Genomic DNA, 20,723 nt, shown 5'->3' with positions numbered 1-20,723 from the left:
TACCGTTTTTCAGCATAATTCTGAATCTCACCCACACGCCATGTCCGATTTACAGTCCCTTGTCTCAGAGCTGCAAGGTGCTCTCGAGCGCAAGCAGCTGGACATCGCCAACGACCTCCTTAGCCGTGCCAAGCGGGCTCTTCTCGTGCAAAATGCATTGATACCAACCTCTTCCACACCTCCCCAACTTGTTGTCCTCGCCCGTCAAGTCCTCGAGTTAGGAGCCATCGCCTCAATTCGCCAGACCGACGCGCAGCTATTCACAAGATACTACCAGCAACTCCAGCCATTCTACGATCTCGAGAGACACGCCGGGCTTGTAGGTCAGAACTCGTCAAATGTGGATTTCAGTACTAGCCAGCGGAGCAAGATCACAGGACTGTACCTGCTTCTTCTTTTGAGCATGGGTGACAGTGCCAATTTCCACACAGTGCTAGAGGGATTGGTCGAAGAGGCAAGCCTGCAGGGTGGCCGTGTTGAGGATGACACATACATCAAATACCCCGTCGAGCTGGAGCGCAACTTGATGGAGGGAAGCTATGACAAGGTGTGGAGGGAGACAAAGTCGGAGCGTGTCCCATCCGAGGACTTTGGCCTCTTCTCGAATGTAAGATGCACCAGAATTGATATTGTGTTGAACAAATTACTGACCAGGATCTTTCTAGGTTCTCATTGGCACCATCCGCAGTGAAATTGCAGACTGCTCGGAGAAGGCCTATCCTTCCCTCCCCATCTCCAACGCCAAGAACCTCCTCTTCCTCGAGTCCGAAGGTGCCGTTATCGAGTTTGCTCAGCAGCGTGGCTGGATCCTCCGCGACGGCCGGATACACTTCCCTGTTGAGCCTGAAGCGGCTGCCAGGTCCGAGAGGGACATCTTGGTGGCAAGCGGTACCGTTATCGAGAACGCGTTGGGCTACGCTCGTGAACTGGAAACCATTGTCTAATAATCTTTTCAATGGGAATGATATGCTGTATTCGGGTATGAATGATTTATTTGGGCGCGGATGTACTTGTATACCTGTCGCTTCTGCATTGTGATTTGTCTAGCGTGTTCATGATAACAATCATGTTAGAATTATCTCGCTTCTTTATTTCCAGTAGAGCGCAGTAATGGTATAGCTAGGGTAAGATGATTTGGTCTATTATTTGACTAAACATCTACAGTCCACACACACAACCTCCGGTCATAAAAGCTGCTCGAGACACATAGAAGCTCCCCAGACTCCTCTTGTCCAGCCTTCATGCCTTGCCATACACCACTAGCGTAGTTCATACTTTCGTGCTCTGTAAACTTCGCCAGCACTTCAATACTCCAACTGGGAGCACCATCCTGTTGCGAGCAAGTCACCCGAACAAGCCTAGTACCAGCATGCATACAGCTTGCCAGCACCAAAAAGCTCCATTCCGTAACATTCGACGGATCAGCAGACCCCGGCACTTGCGTCGTATTCAATAACTGCAACCGCCAAACTCCACCCTCAAGCCCTTGCTCAGCGAGAACCTCCCCGCGGCGTGTAGCTTGGTAAACCCGCAACCCCTCATCATAACTTCCCGTCAGAAGAACAGGAGCATCATCAACCAATGGAACCGCAAGCGGGAGAATAGCAGTCACGCCAGCTGTATGATGACGCGCCCGATCATCGTGCTCCAGAAGCATAGGCGAGATATGGTCATCTGGGTCGTCCAACTCCGCACTGTTGTCGAAACGACGGGTATGTAATGAGCCAAAGTCATTGCCAGTGAACATAAAGGGCATGCCGGATGAATTTCTGTCGTCGGGATTTGCGGATGCCGTGGATAAGGCCACAAACCAGACCTCGATCATTTGCTTTGCTTCGAAAGTTCCCCATTCTGCTAGACCGTCTTCTTCGCGAATATCACCCTCCGTTCCGAAGACGGCTGTCCGGCTGTCGGAGAAAGTGACGGCGAACCCATCCGCTGGTGTCTTGGGGAACCAATTCTCCGGTGCCCATGCTAGGAAAAGAGCTGGGATGGATGGATCTTCGTGGACTTGCTTGGTCCATAGTTGAGTTATGCTAGGAGATGCATCTACTCCTGCTGATGTGTTGGTTGAGACTTCAAATAGAGATACTGTGCCCACGCTACTTGCGATTGCAAATAGATTCTTGTGGTTTGGGTGGAAGTGGAGGTCAAATACTGCATATGGCACAGCGATTCTTTGGACTTGGCATCTATGTACAATTGGTTATGGTACGAACATTTAAATGCGCATATTGTCAGGTTCATGCAACGACTTACAGTGCTTTGCTGACAGGATCAAGCTTCCATAGCTGAATGCTGCCGGTTTTGGATTGTTGTATCTCTCCGTCGTCTGTCTTGTTCTCTGATAGCAGATATGTGCCCACAATAAAGTGGTCTGCTACCTCCGGACAAAATTCTAGACAGCTCGGAGGCTGGTCTAGGAAAATTGTCGTTACAGAATTCGGGTGCTGAATGGTTGCAGCCATTGTGATTTTTATCTGATCCCAACTGCGTCACACGGTCCATGCACAATGTTGGAAAATAACAGATTCAAGTCAATTCAGTTTTGCAATGACCGTCAGGTGAATGGTCTCACATTTCCTTCATTTCTCGGGAAGTCGAGATTGGAGCCAAACATAGGCGGTGAGAATCCACTCGGAGTATACAAGAACACCTGAGCGGATTTGGGATCTTGTTGAATCTCAGAATCATATTCACCCAGACTGTCTTCCAAAGGATCTGCGAAGTAGAATGCTGAAGAATGTGATGTTCTTGAAATCGAACCCCCGCTTATAGGGCCAATAATCGACATATGTCGGAACCTCGATCAACCACGAGATCAATAATATGGATGCAGAAGGCTTCACCGTTGCCGTATCATCACAAGAAGAAGGATTTTACACATTGCGAGGAAAAATGCAGATCTCCCGAGTTTGTAACAAAGGGTTTTATGTCTATCAGAGTTTATGACCTTTTGATGAGCTGCCAGACGACGCACTTGGCATCATGAAAGCTTTGTCTCACACTTTAGTTTAAATAAGCTTTGAGCACATCTAATAATCAGTATACTGTGTTTATGCATTGGTTCATATCTCGTGGTCCGGCATAGTCTTAGGCTCTTCAGATTTTAGGGCCACTATTCTCCCTCGCGCATTTTCGCATGAAGAAGCATGGCTATGAAGCTACCAGAGGGAAAGCCTTTTTTTGGAAAATAGCGGTAATCTTTAAATATACAATTCCATTGATTCATCACCTGGACATGATCATTATCGAATTGTGTTGCCAACGACCTAGATATCCATATCACCTTCGTAAAGTAGTCCACTGCTTGAAATCTACTCAATGACGATGATTTGAGATATACAAGAAAACAATAATTTGTTTCAATTCCTTTTGAACGATGGGAGTCTAAAAATGGTGATATTATAGATTTATAGACTATAATGTTAGAGGTAATAAGTTACGACAAATTCGGACCATGTCAGATCCAATATAGCATTGTATGCACTAAACAAAGTGCCATAGACTTTCAATTGAATTAAGTAGTAATGGGGGATAAGGTGATAAATAATGAAAAGAGATTTCGCTTTAAAGATGAGACAAAAGGTCAAAAAGATGACCGAAGGAAGAACCGTTTATACGTGGCCTGGTTCTACAGGCAGCCACGAATTCTGCGATCCGAGGCACGCCATCTCACTGCCCACATTGCTCCATCGCTACTGTATTTGCAGACAATCCATGCACCGGGCATCTGAACATCCGTGCGTGTCATTTCATATCCCGGGAGTGGTAATCGCTCGAACCCTCTGTGGGTTTCACTGCATTGCATTGCATCCAGATCATTGCCTCTTTCTTTTCGAGTTAACCTATCTAAACACGCCCCATACTTACTGGAAGCTATTAGCAGATCAAAACATATTTCCACTTCTGCCTAAGACTCATCAAAAATATCCCAACACTCCGACGGTTGCCGGCGGTATCAAAATCTAGAGAGGGATACACCATCTCCTTGCAGATCTAAGCGATGGCTCTTCTCCATGTAACATTACCATTGAGACTCCAAGGTTAGGGATTACGAACCTCCTGCATATCGCTTTTCCTGTGCCCTCGTGTAGTGTAAGCATCCTCGAGGGCTGCAGCAAAGGGCGCGAACTCTAACTATGACACATCCCATGTAGCTGACCCCGTGCAAGTCTGAGTGCATAGAAGATGCAGATTCATGCAGTGATGCGTCAATCACAATGTCGGCTTTGAGTCCAGTAGACGCGAGGGCAATCCCGATGGATGAAAACTCTGTGAAGGGCGCTAGAATCAGGGCTTAGCGTGCAGGATAGAGTCAGACACGATAAAAATGACTCCAATTGTTATCTAAAACCATACTTAACGTAACTAGTCCAACTTGCATCGGTAAATATTGGAGTGGCGCCGCCAAAAATTTACTTATTTCTTTGCTGCCCCCACTCCTCTTGTTTCCTACACTTGTTCTACTAATCGTGATGTTGGAGAAAAAGCCTCTGGGATACCGGTGGCGGTCATCTAGAGCTCTTGTGGTTTCTTCGATTACTGTCGCTTTATTCGCAGGTGCGTGTGGCTGGTGTTTCACATCGCATGGTTGTTTTGAGTCATCCTAACATTGCAGCAGAGACATTTCTCTATGGATTTCTCACCCCAATCCTGAGTTATATGCTCGAGGAACGACTGCACATTGATCCAGCATTGACTCAGAGCTATACAACTGCTCTGCTTACTTCACATGGATTTTTCGGTCTTATTTCTGCGCCGATAGTCGCCCATCTCGCCGAAAAGACGCCGAGTCAAAAGACACCTCTTCTGATCGCTCTGGCAGGATGTTTCGTGGGTACCCTTATGATTGCACTCGCTACTTCAGGTATTAATTACCAAGAAATGAAAAATAAAATCTTATGCTAATTCCAACACAGTGTGGGTTCTCTTCGTTGGTCGCATCTTGCAAAGTATAGCCGGGGCCGGCACCTGGGTTGTTGGATTCTCCCTTTTAGCTAATAATGTGGACAAGAAGCATCTTGGAAAGTCGATAGGACTTGCAATGGCATTTGTGACCGCAGGAATGGTCGGAGGACCAACCGTGAGTGGTACACTGCTTCAATTGTTTGGATACTGGACGGCCTGGTCACTCCCGATGGTTGTGCTCGCCTTGGATATTATTGCGCGACTAGTCATGATCGAACCTCGCCCTGCTTCTTCACCCGATGCTGCAAGCAAGTCTGCCGGTGCTCCATTTACTCAGGATGTTGAGTCATCGGAGGAAACAAGGCCCTTGCTTTCTGAAACACCGGATACTGTCAGACCAGCCAACTGTGAAGTGGAAATCAAACAAGGAACAAAGCAGGACTATTACAAGATTATGCTCACAGACGCACGAGTTCTGACTGCCTTGTTCAATGTCGTCGTTGTCTCCTCCCTCATCGCTGGAATCAACAACACCCTTCCGGTCCACCTGAAAGAAACATTCGGCTGGAAGAGCTTGCTTATCAGTATGATGTTTTTCTGTCTGCAGGTTCCCAATATCGCTCTTAGCGGGCCAGCCGGATGGCTCCGTGACAGAGGCGGTTTACGGGGTCCCACCACCCTGGGCTGGAGTATTATGGTCCCTCTAATATTGCTATTGGGAGTGCCTGGAGATCCTCATTTCCCCTGGGCTAGCGGTATCACAGCTGGCAAGTCTATATTTACTGGTTCATTGATTGCGCTGGGTACTGTTTTACCGCTTGTGCGCGGCGTCGGAGCTGTGCAATTAGCATGTGAGTCATGTTCCAACAAGCCTTCATGATTATTGGGCTAGTACACTAACAACATGCTCCCAGATGTGGTCAAGGATATGGAAGCTAAAGATCCACATATGTTTGAGGCTAACAGGAGTAACCTGCGCGTCTTTTCCATGACGGAAATTGGATATAGTATCGGAATGATGGTTGGGCCCCTGTTGAGTGGCTCACTGGTTGAGGGAGTTGGGTTCTTCTTCATGACCGTTGTATTCGGTAAGCATGATTGATCTAAGGCTTTTCTTCACGTACTGACAATTTTCAGCCGCCATATGCCTCGTTCAAGCTTGGGCTTCGTGGCGCTGGCTTGACGCTAAGTCTCCGACTCAGGCTGCCGAGGCTTCTGCCTAAGTCATTCCGAATTGTGGTTTAATGTTGTGAATTAATCTGGGTTGTAAAATAAGTAGCCTCTTCATGACTCAAAAGAAGTTTTGGCAGCTGGAGAAAGATATGCTGAAGGCATATCCAAATTGAATGTACAGAAGTTTCTATAAGATGAATGGAAGAATCCCAATACTATCCACAGTGTGTTCACAATCTCAAAACTCATAATTTATCTCAAGAGCCATTCGTTTCCAGATGGTTGGTGAGTGATAAGGGCGGGGGCTTACCCCGCGACGAGGTAGCACTGCCTTACAGCATATAGATCCAACCTTCCAATCATCTGTTTTCCTCAAAAAGAAAATCACAATCAACATCAGCATGACTGAAACGCAAATTGGAAACTCACAGCTTGCTGACTGTGATCATGTCCCCATTATTGATCTGTCAACTCTTGACAGTCCACATCTTGAAGAACGACAGCAGCTGGCTCGATCGATATATGACGTGTGTACGCAAGTTGGCTTCTTTTATATCAAAGTAAGATCACTCCACATTGAACAGAGACTAAGCAGCCGGAACTCATATGATTACATCAGAACCATGGTATCCCGGAGGAGGTTATCAAAGAAATCCACAACGCCGCAGAAGGCTTCTTCGGTCTCCCCGAGGAGCAGAAAATGAAGTTCTATATAGGAAACTCGCCAGTAAGCCTGCACATAGCAGTAAGATTGAAATTTGCGCACTAAACTCGCGCAGAAATTCCGCGGCTACAGTCCTTTAGGTGCCGAGAAGTCCACAGGAACAGACGATAACCCCATCGCACCAGAAGATGCAGTCAGTGCTCTTTCTGAGGCCTTTGATATCGGATATGAAACTGCAATGGATGCTCAAAAGTCAAAAGATGACACTCTGCCTTGTGACCCTTACGAATTATATGGAGACAACCAATGGCCTGGCCAGGACACGCTGCCAGAATTCTCTCAGACCTATATTGAGTATTGTTCCTTGGTTCTTGAACTCTGCCGAAAGATGATGAGAATATTTGCTCTTGCTCTGAGTTTACCGGAAGACCACTTTGATTCTATGGTTCAGAATCCAGGTGTCACGTCTAGGATGATGCATTATCCCCCTCAGCCCGTGAAAGAGGAGGTTCGCGAGGGGCTTGGGGCTCATACTGTAAGCTTGAGCCACGCAAGTACCGAAAAGAGCATTAGTTCACATTTTCATTAGGACTATGAATGCTTCACTATCCTGTCTCAAGGTAGTGTTCCAGGTCTACAGGTCCTGAACCACAGTGGCGAATGGATACTGGCACCACCCTTGCCCGGTACATTGGTTGTTAACATAGCCGATTGCTTGTCAATCTGGTAAGACGATTGTCTGTCTTTCTTTCCGCTGGTGCTGATTCCCCCAGGACAAATAAAACGTTCAAATCCACTATTCACCGAGTGACAAACTTGACGGGCCAAGAGCGTTTTTCGATTCCATTTTTCTTTGGTGTTGATTATGCTGCCACAGTCTCGGTCCTACCAAATCATATCTCGCATGACAGACCAGCCTGCAAAGAGCCTTTCAAAGCAGGAGAGGTGAGTGATATAGTCTATCTTATCGTGTGATTAATTAGACTAACGAAGACCCAGTGGGTTCGCGAAAAGCTATCGAAGGCATATGTAGGTTATGAGGGCTAGTAACGCAGACCAAGCCAAGTTTATGGCAGTCACTTATAGTTTAACGTTAGTTGTTCTGCTCATTGAGTATGCTTCAGCACTACAAGTTCATTTCTCTGGTCAATGCATCAGCCACCAATATCATACCATATCTCGGCATATAACACAGCCCCCAACGGATCATTGATTGGACTCGGAGTTTGTAAGCAAGCCGATGTCCAAAAAAGAAACCCCGCACCCGATGACGCGCGACGTCCGAGCCCGCAAGTATATAACGCGTAATCTCCCCAGAAATTAAAGAAAATACGATAGCACCACCCCTCGCAATGTTGCCATTCAGCAGTCTGCCGTCCACGGCGAAGACTTCTCCGACACCATTCAAAATAGCCGTTCCGCAAGTGAAGCTCAATGAGCTCGAAACCCTCTTAAAGCTAGCCAAATTCGCCCCGCATACCTACGAGAATTCTCAAACAGACCGTCGATATGGGGTTGGTACTGATTGGCTGGTGACCATGCGAGATCTGTGGCTGCGGTCTTATAGCTGGTAGTTTCTCTAGTCCCACATCTCTATGCATCATACTGAATTGCAGAAATAGGAGGGCTACCGAGAGTCGTATCAATGCCTTTCCTCACTTTACGACGGATGTAGATGGTGTCAATATCCACTTTGTAGGTCTTTTTTCGCAGAAGAAGGATGCTGTTCCGGTTCTACTGATCCATGGCTGGCCTGGTACGTTTTATTTCTTGCTTTGAATGTGACTGTGCACAGGTCAATTACTGACTACTGGATTTCAGGAAGCTTCTTGGAGTTTTTGCCCATCTTGGAGAAGTTCAAAGATGAGTATACTCCAGAGACCCTGCCGTATCACTTGATTGTACCTTCATTGCCTGGCTACGCTTTCTCTTCTGGCCCTCCAATTGAAAGAGATTTCGGCACAAGTGATGTGGCTGCCATCCTGGATCAATTGATGAGAGATCTTGGATTTGAAAGTGGTTATGTTGCTCAGGGCGGTGATATTGGCAGTCGGATTGCCAGACATTTGGGCGCGGACCATGAAAGCTGCAAAGGTATGAACTCTTTTTTATCCATTTGGGATCAGAGTCCTGCTTGATCTAACATGTTTTGCTCCAGCTGTCCATGGTGAGTAATATCTCGACCCGACTGCTTTCACGATCAAGTACTAACCAACAGTCAGTCAATGTCGTTTTCATGAGACGTCCAGATAATATGACCGATGAAAATCTCAACGCCTTTGAAATACAAGGCATAGAGAGATTGCAAACCTTCGCAGCTTTCGGCAGTGGATATGCGATGGAGCACGGGACCCGACCTAGCACTATTGGTCACGTTGTGTCTTCTAGCCCTATCGCTCTTCTAGCATGGTGAGTTCAATCAAAATGAGAACCATCCCCAGCAGTGTGAAATATTAACCTCTACAGGGTCGGTGAGAAATTCCTAGAATGGGTCGATGACCCTCTCGCAGTAGACGACATCCTGGAGTCTGTCACACTCTATTGGTTAACAGAGACGTTCCCTCGGGCTATTTATACCTATCGTCAAGTGAGTTGATTTGTGAATATCCATGTACTCTGAGCAACCACCTGATCCCTACATTTACAGAACTATCCTCCCCCGCCTATTCCGGCGTCCAATGATCCCCGCTGGTATATCCACAAGCCATTTGGATATTCTTCGTTTCCTATGGAGATTGCCCGGCTACCGCGCGCCTGGGTTGAGACGACAGGTGACTTGGTCTTCTATGAGCAGCATCAGAAGGTATGCAACTTGACATAACCACAATCGAACTGATATGCTGATCTTGGTATAATATTATAGGGCGGCCACTTTGCGGCGCTAGAACAGCCAGACGAACTCAAGTCGGATTTGATCAAATTCATTGATCAGGTTTGGCCGGGAATTGTTGCTACGAAATGAATATGATCTCTCTCTTGAATGATATAATGTGAGAGACTAGTATGCAAAAGATCTGGATCTTGGGTTACGAATCAAATAATAGGAGATTGGAAAGTGATTTTTACTATAGTCAGGTTCAAGAGCAAAATAAAAGCTAGAAATATTGTATAGTCAACCCTACTGGTAGGGTAGTGTAAACAAACGGTGGAAGACAAAAGAAATCTGTATAACACCTAAGGTTGATACATGCAAACACATAATGACCGTTCAAAATGATAGCAAAACCACACATGTATTGCTTCAAGTTCATCAACCAATCGTGACGTAGCGCAATTGCATACAAAAGGTACGAGAAAGAGGAGACAACAGAACAAAGCATGGGGTTCCCATACTTCCACCTTCACTGTCTCACATCACCAAGATAATCCTGGATACGAAGATGCCATCCCACGAAGAGATATTTTCTCAGGAATCAAGCTACTATGGTAAGTTCTCACCATGTCATCCAGTTCATCTAGATATAAAGCCCCACTGAACATCCGCCAGGCGACGAAGATACAAGAAACGAACTAGAAAAAGCATGCGCATCCTTCGACCCAGAGCCATTCTGGGCACAGATTCATCAAACAATGCCATCAACAAAACAACATAGGGCATGCACATCAGCCCAACCCACCGGAACATCCTCATCAGATGTCAGCATGAAAGACGCATCACCATCATCATCGCCACCACCAGCGACCTTACCCAAAGACCGCCGCGGCAAAACAGAGCCAGTGGAATCCTTCCTGACCCGTCTCCAGCCATCAAAACTGAGTATGCACGACACAAACTGGATTTGGACGTGGAAACCAACAGGATCACGCAAGAATGGCGGCAATGTAGCATCTTTCGTCAAGAAAGGACACGAGCTTCTGAATGACTATGAGGAAGAAAGTACGCGACTCCGACAAGTCCATAATGCATCAGGTGCACAGAGTACATCTGGCCTTACTCGCAAATTAAATCCTCTCCGCCAGGGACTGGAGAAGGCGATTCTCGGTCTGGCGCAGGAGACGGATGTCACGATGGGGAAGTGGATGCTCTTCCCGTCTGTTGGACATGTCGACGAAGTCTGGAGTGTGGTGGCTAGAGCCACGGAAAAGGGGCAGCTTGGTGATGCGGCTAAAGTTGCTACGGATGATGGGACTGGGTCTGGACGGGCTCGTCTGATTTGTGTTTATACTGCTAACTTTGCTGCGGAGGAGGATGTCAAGCGTGTGCTGTCCAGTCTGGTTGATATGGATCTTGTGGGTAGTCAGAATCGGGTGATTTATTACAAGATTGATGCTTATTCTCATCTGAATGTCAATTCGAAGAATGAGTATGGGTTGAAGGCGAGTATGTATTCCAGTCGGGATGTTCTTGCTTGGAACCGTTGATTATGTATGAAAACATGCTTCATGATTGATATTTTGAATGCAGTGGGTATCTTTAAACAATGCGTCTCTATGTATCGCTTTGTGGGTCAGTGGTCTCTGCCAGTGGGAATTTGGCTATGTGCCAAAGCCCGAGGTCCGGCAGGAGCAACTACTGTGAACGCAGGCCCCAAAGATGGTATAATCTCCTTTGGCCAGGTCATGAGACGTTGAGCCGAGCCATTGGGAAAGCTCCATGTAAACGTCGGTGGGAGGGGGAGGAGCGTCAGCCGCTCGAATCGTGTTGAAGAAATGCACAAGGAGGCTTTCAATCATCATGGCCTGTCTGGCTCATAACCTTTTCGCATGATTCCCGAATCTCAGCAACACCCTTGACTTCACCCCAAGCGTCAAGCAAGTGCTGGATCTCTTTCCAGTGATTCTCCGCATCTTGCTGCTTATCCTCCGCTACAAGCTTCTCCAGTCTCCGGGGTGCGCCAAGCACCCACCGGACAGTATCCTTCTCGTTCTTCAACCCGCAGGCTCCATCTTCAGCCTTAGCCTCTTTCATTCGCTGTCGTTGCTCTTCTCCTTCTTTAATGAGTCCGCCCGCAGTCTCAGCAACAAACGCAATTGCCGGACCCAAGGTCTTTGTCATGGTCAACGGAGCACCACGCTCATCCATACTGCGTCGCATCTTTCCAATCGTCTCCACAGCACGAATGAGCTTCGAGTAGTTATCGTAAACGAGTGCCTTCCGCTCTCCGTCGAGAGTCCGGATATCTCCAACAAGCGTATTCTCGGCCTTGAGAACCGTGGATAGAGTTGAAGAAGAAAGAAGGTGCTCGACATAGCGATGTGGGTCAAAGTCCGCGCTGTCAAGCTCAGTCCCTGAGGCTAAAGCGGATGGGTTGGATAGATCTCCGGCATCGGTATTCCGCGGTACACTGCGTGATCGGGAGGCATCCCTAGACGCAGACGAGTCCGCACCAGGAGGTTTGAGGTTATAATAATCACGAAGGGCGCTGCGATTCCGTCGGGGGTTGAATGAGGGGGAGAGAGCCCGCGCGGTGGATGGGGTAGAAGCGGCGCTGAGCCCGCCGTTGACGTTGGTATTGAGGGTATCGAGAGAAGGTCGGGACGAAGGCGGCCCTGGAGAAGGGGCTCGCGAGGAGGCAATTGACGGGCGAGGGGAGGACAGAGTCGACATGATGTGTGAAAGAGGAAAGTGAGCAGGCGGCCACCTCGACGGCTATAAGCGGTGGTCTGTGCTCTTGTCGCTTTCAAGAGCTTCCCCGATCTTTGTTGTTCCTCACTGTTTGACTGTGTCATGACGACTTCTACTCTGTCATGGCTAGTTCCGATCAAATCGCCGCTCAGATTTTGAGCTCCAAATCGCTCTCTGTGTCTTCAACTTGGCTCAATGCCTTCCTATCCTCCGGCACGGCACCACGAAATGTCCCCGCCTCGGCGCTGGCGCAGACAGCTATTTTCCGCCTTCTAGCTTCCGATATCAGAGAGTCTCTCTCCAGGCACCGGTCTTGTGTTCTACCTCCCAATATTGCAACCCCGACTGTCCAAGAGCTACGCCTGCAGGGCGCCATCCCGGTACAGGTCCTAGACATCGAAGACATCGGCACAAGTCTGTGGAGTCAGATCGAAGCCATTGAGCGAGTTGAGCGAGGAGAAGCTATCCGCGGTCGTGAAATCGTACGCACTATCGCTATTGGCGAGGACCCCGAGGCCTCGGAGAACAATCGTTCAAATAATAATATCGCTGCACCAGGCAATAGTGGATCAGGACCACATCGCTTGATGATCCAGGACGCAGCTGGGACTGTCGCTATTGGAGTTGAGATGCAGCGGATTGAGGGAATATCTCTAGATAAGCCTGGTATTGGGGCAAAGCTTTTGCTTCGGAATCCTACGGTTGCTCGCGGAATGGTACTGCTTACGCCGGCGACTGTAACTGTGTTGGGGGGCAAGATCGAAGCTTTGGATAAGAACCGGAAAGAAGGGAGGAAGGCGAGGTTATTAGAAAAGACATCTTCTCTGGATGTTTGAGAAATAACGACTGGAACATTAGGCGCAAGGCGGTGATACCCTCATTGGTTATATAATGGATATCTGTGTTTCTTTTTGTCAATTCTGTTGTAATAATAGTAATCATTCATGTTTCTTTTCCTCTAGCATAATCGTGACATTAAGGATAACATCTGGAATCTGACTAGGCGGCCAAGGTAGATACACTGTGGTTCAACTCTTCCCATCCATTGGACTTCCAGGGCGCAATCATGATAGCACGGAGGGCGTCACCGGTCTTGCCGGTCTGTGCGAAAGCATCACTGAGATCAGCAGCTTCGAGGTTGCTGTAAGGTGGTACATTCTTCAGGGCACGGTCGAGAGCCATGTCTGCTGGGTAGGCAGATTGCGATGCCAAGGACAGCTCCATCCATCCTGCGGGCTGGCTTGGGGACAGCATAACTGCAGCAGTAGCCTCTCCAACACGTCTCGTATCTTCCGGAAGTGCAGCCTTGTCAGTGAATCCCATGGCAGAGATTGCGGCGAGAAGCTTGATCAATTTGGCTCGGTCGTGAATATCGACGCCGTCACGTGTGATCATGCTTTGAAGGTCAGACTCCACGGCCTCGATTGCGTCCCGGTCTGCATCTAGAAGAGCAATTGCGCCAAGGAGGCTGACTGCTCCGATATGATCGGGATGCTTTTCAACACAATCAAATAGTTGCTCACGGGCAACAGCTCGGTCTTCTTCTCCGCCTTTGGCCCACAAAACCTGAGCAAGAAGGCAGATCACATCCGGGGCATTGTCTGCTTCCTCGAGGGCGTCACGGAACATATCAATAGCACGGTCCATGGAGTTTGTGTAGTAGAACGCCAGGCCAGCGGTCAAATGAGCCGATAGTCGGAGCTTCTTGCAGGCTTCGGGGTCAAACTTTTCTGCATCTTCCTCGCCCGATAAAGTGATAGCAAGCTCGGCCTTTTCGGCAGCTTCTTCATATGAGTGACTTGCGAGTAAAACACGTGCCAGGTCTGCATTTGCCTGGGCGAACTTTGAAAGAGAGGCTGGAGACTCGGTCTCTTCAAACTCAGTCTCCATGCCTGAACAAACAGTTTGCAAACTGATCTCGGCATCTGTGACTTCGCCCATTCTCTCCGCAATTAAAGCAGATAGATGGACAAATGGCAGGTCAGTGGGGTTCTGGATACAGAGCTGGTGTAGAGCAAAGAATGGCTGAATAAGCTGAGACACCTCGTTGGATGCGGAGGGGTCAAGAAGAAGATGATCGAAAAGATTCAGGGTGTATTGGCGCTTGGGAATGGTATTTGATGAGTTTGAAATATCAAAGGCATGCTCGAAAAGACCCCTGGCCTCCTTGACTTCACCAACGAGCATGGCAAGCAAACCTTGGCCAACCCAAGCCTGTGCGAAGTCTGGGTCAGTAGACTGTGCTCGTGTAAAGACTTCATTGGCAAGTTGGACATCATTTTGTAGGAGATAGAGCGCTCCTAAGTTGGTCCAGACTTGCGCGTTGCGGTCGTTCAAATGCAAACTTCTAACAAACGCATGTTGCGCCACTTTCGGGCTCATGTTTGTAGTGACCACACCCAGGGCATTCCAGAACTCAGCGTTGCCGGCCTCCAATTCAATTGCTCTCTTGAAGCAGCGCATGGAAGCTTTGAGGAATTTGCGCGGCTTCTTGCCATTCTTGCTTGAATCTGACTGCGCGGTGCGGTACGCAAGATATTCGGCCCAGCCAAGGTTGTACCACCCGACGGCCTGGGCATGCAAATCACTGACGGAAACGTGAAGCGCACGCTTGTACGCAAGGATAGACATCTTGACGTAGAAATCAAATGTGATTGAGTCTTCATTTCCACTGGACTCAAGCCAATCCTTACCAATGCCATCTATGTCGGTCATATAGTCAAGGGCCATGGCGTCGAGATCCACTTCAAGTAAAGCCCTACATTCAGAAGGCGACAATTTATTGAGCTTTGACTTCATGTAGGAGAAGTTGGAGCATGCATCACCAACAGCTTTCCACAGATTGAAGATGTCACTTTGAATCGGTGCAAGTGAGCTAGCCACTTGAATGGCTTTGAATGAAAGCTCGGCGGCATCATTGAACAGACCCAAACTCAGGCTTCGCAGTGAACTTTCGGTAAGAGTCTGAAGCAAGGCGATGGTTACACCGACGTCACCAGCCCTGGAGGTGAGGACTTCTTCGTAGCTAGAAATTGCATCATCGAACAGGCCAAGCTCCCGCTTAACGTTTGCGAGCATGTATCGCGCAAACCAGATGTGTTCCTGATCCTTTTCTGGGAGATCTGCCTCCAATGTCTTGGCGTGCTCAAATGCTTTGGTTGCCGCAACATAACGACCGGAGTGGTGGTAGCTCTCTGCGAGTCCAACCCAACAGTGGTAGTCATTTGGTGAGAGTCGAAGCGCGGCTTGGAATGAAGGAATGCTTTTGGAATACTGCTGCTTGTTGATCTGCACCGATCCCAGAGCAGCGTATGGCCAGCTGTATCCCCGGCGCTTGGACCCAGGGGCAGGCTTGGCCTTGCCAGAGTCATCCACGCGCTGTGCAACAACTTCGACAAGATCCCATTCTTTCGAGTCAGCAAAACCCTTGGCAAGTCGCTCGGCGGCTTCGATCTCAGATGTGGACAATTCAAATGCCTTATGGAAGCACCGACGTGCTCGGTTCTTGTCCTTTTTGTAATCGGCATAGTAGAAGCCAAGCAGGGTGTAGGCAGGTGCGAAGTTCATGTTGGCTTGGATAGAGGCGAAAAGGCTGGCATAAGCGCCTGTGCGATCCTTCCGTGCAGCTGGAGAAGGGTCAAGTTCCCACTGACAATATCCAATTCGGTATAGTAGATCAGATGCAAACTCTCTGTTTTCAGGCTGAGTTTCCTTCAAATCTTCAAGAGTCTTAGACAGACTCTCGAGTCCAGATTGAAGGTCGCCATTCAGAGCGACACACCATGCAAGCTCTCCCCGGATCTTGATGTTGGAGCTGTCGCGTGCAAGCGCACGCCCTAAGAAGTCGACGGCCGTTCCATAGTCCTGGTCTTCTTTAAGAATAAGACCGATACCGAGTAGGCAGACGGAAGAGGTTGGTTTTCTTTGCAATATTCCCTCGAAAATTGCTTTCGCTTCAGGGTGATGTCGAGGTGATTGATAGTGGATCAAAGAATTGGCAAGTGCAATGTTCAGGAAATCCGTGATGTTGGGGATTTTGATGCCACTGTATTTGATCAGGTCCTTGACGTTTAACAAACCCTTACGAGCAACATCAACGACACTTGCATATTCCTCTAGGGTGAGATACAAATTGGCCAGGATACGATGAGCAAGGATCGAGGATCGAGCAGATTCCAAACCAGTTGCCATAAGAATGAGAGGATCTGTTTCACTGGACAGAGCTTCATCATTTTCTTCATCCAGCGAGGAGGCCTTTTCTTCTTCGGTCTCAGCATCCTCCTTGGGGTCTTTGGGGAAGGGAGAAAGTCCACTCGACAAGAACCCTTTCAAAACCTTGGAAAGTCCAGATTCGGGAAAGAACTCTATGAATTCACGCAAGTGCCCGACATCGTACTTCGAGAACTCAATGTCCTGCCACTCCAGAAAAACGTTCCATGCGGGTTCAAATGGATGTTTGATTATCACCATGTCATGTGCCGCCTTGAAGACTGCCTTTCTTTTTGCGTCTTTCGCCTTCACCGGAAGGAAATCAAGTTCATGACACGCACGCATAAAGAGCTTCTCCTCATACTCACGTCGGACGGCATCATCATTGGTCCAGTCAATCAAGCCCTGGTAAAGTTGTTCAAGCCCGCTCCTTTTGTATGCTTCTCGTTTCACTTCTTGGGTCACTTCTTCAACCCGAGCTCCGAGACGCGTTCTCCGTTCTCCAATCTCACGATTGATGAATTCCTTTTCTTCGCTCTCAGTCACTTCGATTAAGCGCTTATAGGTATGTGACGGGTGCGGCAATCGGCCTTCGAGGAAGTCATACAGGGGTGAGGTTGGTAATTGCAGCTCCAACGCATCTCTGATTTGAGATTTCGAGCCTTGGTTCTGGGCCACTCTTAGGTATTTGTTGACGAGGTCTTGGCAACGCTCCTTCTCGTCACTAGAAATAATTAGCGACATGTCTTTCTGGACACATTGACTTATGGTACCACAAGCATACTTGTCTGCGTATATCTTTCCCAGTCGAATGACAACATCGCGGAATGAATCAAGCTGGCTGGCGCCCAGTCTGCCGTACAGAGAGACCAATCCCTGCCACGCGGGTCGGTCGTCACTTTTGATGCGAGCTGCAGCATAATATGCACCCTCGGACTCCTCAATTTTATTCAATTTGTCATTTGCGAGTCCGAGGAAGATGAATCTGGAGAGGAAAACACAGTCAGTCGAGTTCGATACAAGATCTGGTGGATCATACGCATGATAATTTTTTGGATCTTTCTTGATGATATCGTTGGCCTTGTCTGCAGCATCTTGGAAGTCCTTTGCTTCCAAAGCTGTTCGCACAGCCTTCAACGCAGCTTTGAACGACATGGCTGTATGTGCAGCGGGGAGAAACTGGTGTGGTGGAGAAAGGCGGTAGATCGGTTAGCTTCGATACGTCACTTATCGTTATCGCTCTCACCTCTTCTCTCAACACCACAACTGCTCAGCTTCAGGGACACTCGGGTTTTGTTGTTGTTTTGTTATTGTTTGAGCCAACTGCTCATCGCAACCCCGTTTTGTTCTCTGAATTTCGCGGACAGCTGATCAGCAGACGTGGTCGTGGGAGAGAGCAATTGCGCTGTTATCAGGCCTCCGGGGAAAGCTAAGCTGTCGGGGGATATCAAGAGCAACAAAGACAACTTTATTTGTGGCCGAATCACCGAATACGGCCACGTGAAGACTACTGGAAGGTCCGCTCCTTCGCCATTCGTCCAGATACGTTAACACATCAACACCGCTGTCCTAATTCTCTTTCCAATCCCAGCATGTCGCCCCTACGTCTTCGGGTCGATGGCCAGACTTTTCGAGACCCTCAGAACCGTGAAATCACACTGAGAGGTATCAACGCTGCGGCCGATGCGAAGTATCCCAAAACACCCGACATTCCTACATACATCTCCGATAAGTTCTTTGAGGGAGACGATGTCTCATTTGTCGGACGTCCATTCCCACTGGAAGATGCTCATATCCATTTCAAACGGCTACGGAAATGGGGTTACAACACTATAAGATATATATTTACTTGGGAGGCCATTGAGCATGCTGGGCCAGGCATTTACGATGAAGAGTGGATTGCTTTCACTATTGAGGTTTTGCGCATAGCCAAAGAATACGAATTCTTTGTTTTTATGGATCCTCATCAGGATGTGGTAAGCTTTGATGATTAAAAAATCACAATTCAGTGCTGAACTATAGTAGTGGTCTCGTTTCTCGGGAGGTTCTGGAGCACCGATGTGGACGCTTTATGCAGCAGGCCTAAATCCAAAGGCCTTTAAAGTCACACAATCGGCGTTGGTCCAGAATACCTACGATGTTCCTGCAGAATTTCCAAAGATGATTTGGAGCACAAACTACACCCGGTTGGTTTGCCAGACCATATTTACCTTGTTTTGGGCAGGCCGAGATTTTGCACCGAAGGCCATAATTGATGGAGTCAATATCCAAGACTATCTCCAAAATCACTTCATTGGTTCATGTGCATACTTGGCCCAAAAGATACACGAGGCGGGTGATCTTGAGGGAGAGGTGATTATTGGATGGGAGAGCATGAATGAACCTCATCGCGGTATCATCGGTGTCCAGGATATTTCGGTTATCCCAGCTGAACAACAACTCCAGCTAGGAACATCTCCAACCGCATTTCAAGCAATTCTCACCGGCTCTGGTCGTGCATGTGAGCAGGCAACATGGGCCTTCGGCAGTTTCGGTCCTCACAAGACGGGCACAGAACTTGTAGACCCGGCAGGCGAGATGGTCTGGCTGCCAGCTAACCACGATGATAGCAAATATGGTTGGCAACGAGACCCAGGATGGAAGCTTGGGGAATGTATCTGGGCTCAGCATGGAGTTTGGGACCCATCCACTGACACACTCTTGCAAAAGGATTATTTTTCCAAAAACCCCCAGACGGGTGAATTACTTGATTATGAGAAGTTTACAAACTCATACTTCCTGGATCATTACCGGAACTACAAGAACGCCATTCGAGATATCTGGCCCGATACAATCATGTTTTGCCAACCGCCTGTTATGGAAGTGCCGCCTGATGTGAAGGGTACAGATGACGATGATCCTAACATGGTCCATGCTGTCCATTACTATGATGGACTGACTCTTCTGACTAAACACTGGTGAGAGCTAGCTTGATGTTCAAATAGGATATCGGGTTTACTAACTATAGTAGGAACCGGCTTTACAATGTGGATGTCATTGGAGTACTTCGGGGCAAATATTATACCCCCGCCTTTGCAGTCAAGATCGGCGAGACTGCCATTCGGAATTGCCTCCGTGATCAGCTGAAATTCCTTCGAGATGAAAGTCTGAATTACATGGGTAGTCATCCCCTAGTATTCACCGAAATCGGTATTCCTTACGACATGGACGACAAGTATGCATACAAGACTGGCGATTACAGCAGCCAGACTAGCGCCATGGATGCGAATCACTTTGCGCTTGAGGGCAGCGCCTCAAACGGCTTCACTTTGTGGGTATATGTGACACAGGTAAGTACCTTAACATTTTTCAAAATGAAGACGCACGGCGCTCACATAACTTAGAATGACCATGAGTGGGGTGACCAGTGGAACGGAGAAGATTTGTCCATCTTTTCTCATGACGACCTGGAATTGCCAGCAGGGACCACTTCTCGGTCTCCCGATCGGCAATCCCCAGCCTACTCTGAAAGCCACAACAATGGAGAGAATCGGGAAGTCGGACCTCGCAATCTAAAAGGCGCTCTGGCAACACCTTCAATCACCAGCGATGTGTCTCAGCCTTCTCTGCGTGAAGCTAAAGGCTATCGAGCCGCAGAGGCCTACCTCCGTCCTAGTCCAACCTACGTGAGTGGGCGACTGGATGCTCATGTCTTTGACTTGAAGAATTGCACGTTCACCATGTCCCTCACGGCCAAGGGCCCTACTACTGCCCATGCTCCCACGGAGATATATCTTCCCGAGTTCCACTTCCCAGAGACCAGTCTTGCGGTTACCGTGAGTGGTGGCAAGTGGGATATTGATGTGCAAGATATTCAGTCTGTCAAACTACAACGCCTCCGCTGGTGGCATGCAGAAGGAGAGCAAGATATCAAGATTGAAGGTATCAAGCGGAAGCCCGGAGAGTTCGTGAACCCCGGTGAAGATGTTACCTACTTGGAGCAATGCCAGAAGGGCGACTGCGTTCTGATGTAATGTGGCTTATTGGGATCTGATTCATTTATCTTTTACTTTATCTTGATATCTTTGCGTGCCTTTTTGAAATTGAGTTGACATTGGTTGCTAAATTGAGCGCTTTCGAGACGTCTGTAAGTGAGATGGCTCCCCGGGGCCGTATATAGTTCGGTATAGTAGGAGATAAGATAAACAACGTAATGAGGGG

The 20,723-nt window shown here is 48.2% G+C and overlaps 10 protein-coding genes across 10 annotated transcripts; 7 read left to right on the top strand and 3 right to left on the bottom strand.

Annotated features, from left to right (window-relative positions):
- Positions 1-40: 40 nt before the first annotated feature.
- Positions 41-944, top strand: rpnL (proteasome regulatory particle lid subunit rpnL; the record flags this gene model as incomplete). The annotated part of the gene is made up of 2 exons (XM_057126967.1): positions 41-607; positions 666-944. 2 exons carry the CDS (start codon positions 41-43, stop codon positions 942-944), a joined length of 846 nt encoding a protein of 281 aa, XP_056985857.1.
- A 206-nt stretch (positions 945-1,150) lies between these two features.
- On the bottom strand, positions 1,151-2,468 carry N7511_004541 (uncharacterized protein; the record flags this gene model as incomplete). The annotated part of the gene is made up of 2 exons (XM_057126966.1): positions 1,151-2,192; positions 2,260-2,468. The coding sequence occupies 2 exons, from the start codon at positions 2,466-2,468 to the stop codon at positions 1,151-1,153; spliced, it is 1,251 nt and encodes a 416-aa protein (XP_056985856.1).
- Positions 2,469-4,478: 2,010 nt separating this feature from the next.
- Positions 4,479-6,134, top strand: N7511_004540 (MFS transporter; the record flags this gene model as incomplete). The annotated part of the gene is made up of 5 exons (XM_057126965.1): positions 4,479-4,563; positions 4,625-4,870; positions 4,923-5,762; positions 5,826-5,999; positions 6,049-6,134. The coding sequence occupies 5 exons, from the start codon at positions 4,479-4,481 to the stop codon at positions 6,132-6,134; spliced, it is 1,431 nt and encodes a 476-aa protein (XP_056985855.1).
- A 351-nt stretch (positions 6,135-6,485) lies between these two features.
- On the top strand, positions 6,486-7,795 carry N7511_004539 (isopenicillin N synthase family dioxygenase; the record flags this gene model as incomplete). Its single annotated transcript, XM_057126964.1, has 6 exons — positions 6,486-6,644; positions 6,704-6,811; positions 6,864-7,283; positions 7,338-7,474; positions 7,522-7,693; positions 7,748-7,795. The coding sequence occupies 6 exons, from the start codon at positions 6,486-6,488 to the stop codon at positions 7,793-7,795; spliced, it is 1,044 nt and encodes a 347-aa protein (XP_056985854.1).
- Positions 7,796-8,100: 305 nt separating this feature from the next.
- N7511_004538 (epoxide hydrolase family protein) lies at positions 8,101-9,710 on the top strand (the record flags this gene model as incomplete). Its single annotated transcript, XM_057126963.1, has 8 exons — positions 8,101-8,318; positions 8,371-8,504; positions 8,570-8,842; positions 8,907-8,915; positions 8,971-9,157; positions 9,215-9,335; positions 9,396-9,551; positions 9,612-9,710. 8 exons carry the CDS (start codon positions 8,101-8,103, stop codon positions 9,708-9,710), a joined length of 1,197 nt encoding a protein of 398 aa, XP_056985853.1.
- Positions 9,711-10,128: 418 nt separating this feature from the next.
- On the top strand, positions 10,129-11,110 carry N7511_004537 (DUF1917 domain-containing protein; the record flags this gene model as incomplete). Its single annotated transcript, XM_057126962.1, has 2 exons — positions 10,129-10,174; positions 10,236-11,110. 2 exons carry the CDS (start codon positions 10,129-10,131, stop codon positions 11,108-11,110), a joined length of 921 nt encoding a protein of 306 aa, XP_056985852.1.
- A 304-nt stretch (positions 11,111-11,414) lies between these two features.
- Positions 11,415-12,296, bottom strand: N7511_004536 (COG1/VPS51 family protein; the record flags this gene model as incomplete). The annotated part of the gene is made up of 1 exon (XM_057126961.1): positions 11,415-12,296. The coding sequence occupies one exon, from the start codon at positions 12,294-12,296 to the stop codon at positions 11,415-11,417; it is 882 nt and encodes a 293-aa protein (XP_056985851.1).
- A 140-nt stretch (positions 12,297-12,436) lies between these two features.
- On the top strand, positions 12,437-13,150 carry N7511_004535 (OB fold domain-containing protein; the record flags this gene model as incomplete). The annotated part of the gene is made up of 1 exon (XM_057126960.1): positions 12,437-13,150. One exon carries the CDS (start codon positions 12,437-12,439, stop codon positions 13,148-13,150), a length of 714 nt encoding a protein of 237 aa, XP_056985850.1.
- A 163-nt stretch (positions 13,151-13,313) lies between these two features.
- Positions 13,314-17,678, bottom strand: N7511_004534 (SKI complex subunit tetratricopeptide repeat protein SKI3; the record flags this gene model as incomplete). The annotated part of the gene is made up of 1 exon (XM_057126959.1): positions 13,314-17,678. One exon carries the CDS (start codon positions 17,676-17,678, stop codon positions 13,314-13,316), a length of 4,365 nt encoding a protein of 1,454 aa, XP_056985849.1.
- Positions 17,679-18,115: 437 nt separating this feature from the next.
- Positions 18,116-20,536, top strand: N7511_004533 (sterylglucosidase 1; the record flags this gene model as incomplete). The annotated part of the gene is made up of 4 exons (XM_057126958.1): positions 18,116-18,499; positions 18,549-19,480; positions 19,534-19,852; positions 19,907-20,536. 4 exons carry the CDS (start codon positions 18,116-18,118, stop codon positions 20,534-20,536), a joined length of 2,265 nt encoding a protein of 754 aa, XP_056985848.1.
- Between the last annotated feature and the right edge of the window lie 187 nt (positions 20,537-20,723).

The sequence above is a fragment of the Penicillium nucicola genome, assembly GCF_028828085.1.
Source record: "Penicillium nucicola strain IBT 29836 chromosome Unknown utg000003l, whole genome shotgun sequence".
Classification (NCBI taxonomy): Eukaryota; Fungi; Ascomycota; class Eurotiomycetes; order Eurotiales; family Aspergillaceae; genus Penicillium; species Penicillium nucicola.
The sequence above is the reverse complement of the archived record's forward strand: the minus strand, read 5'-3'. Positions and strand labels throughout refer to the sequence as shown.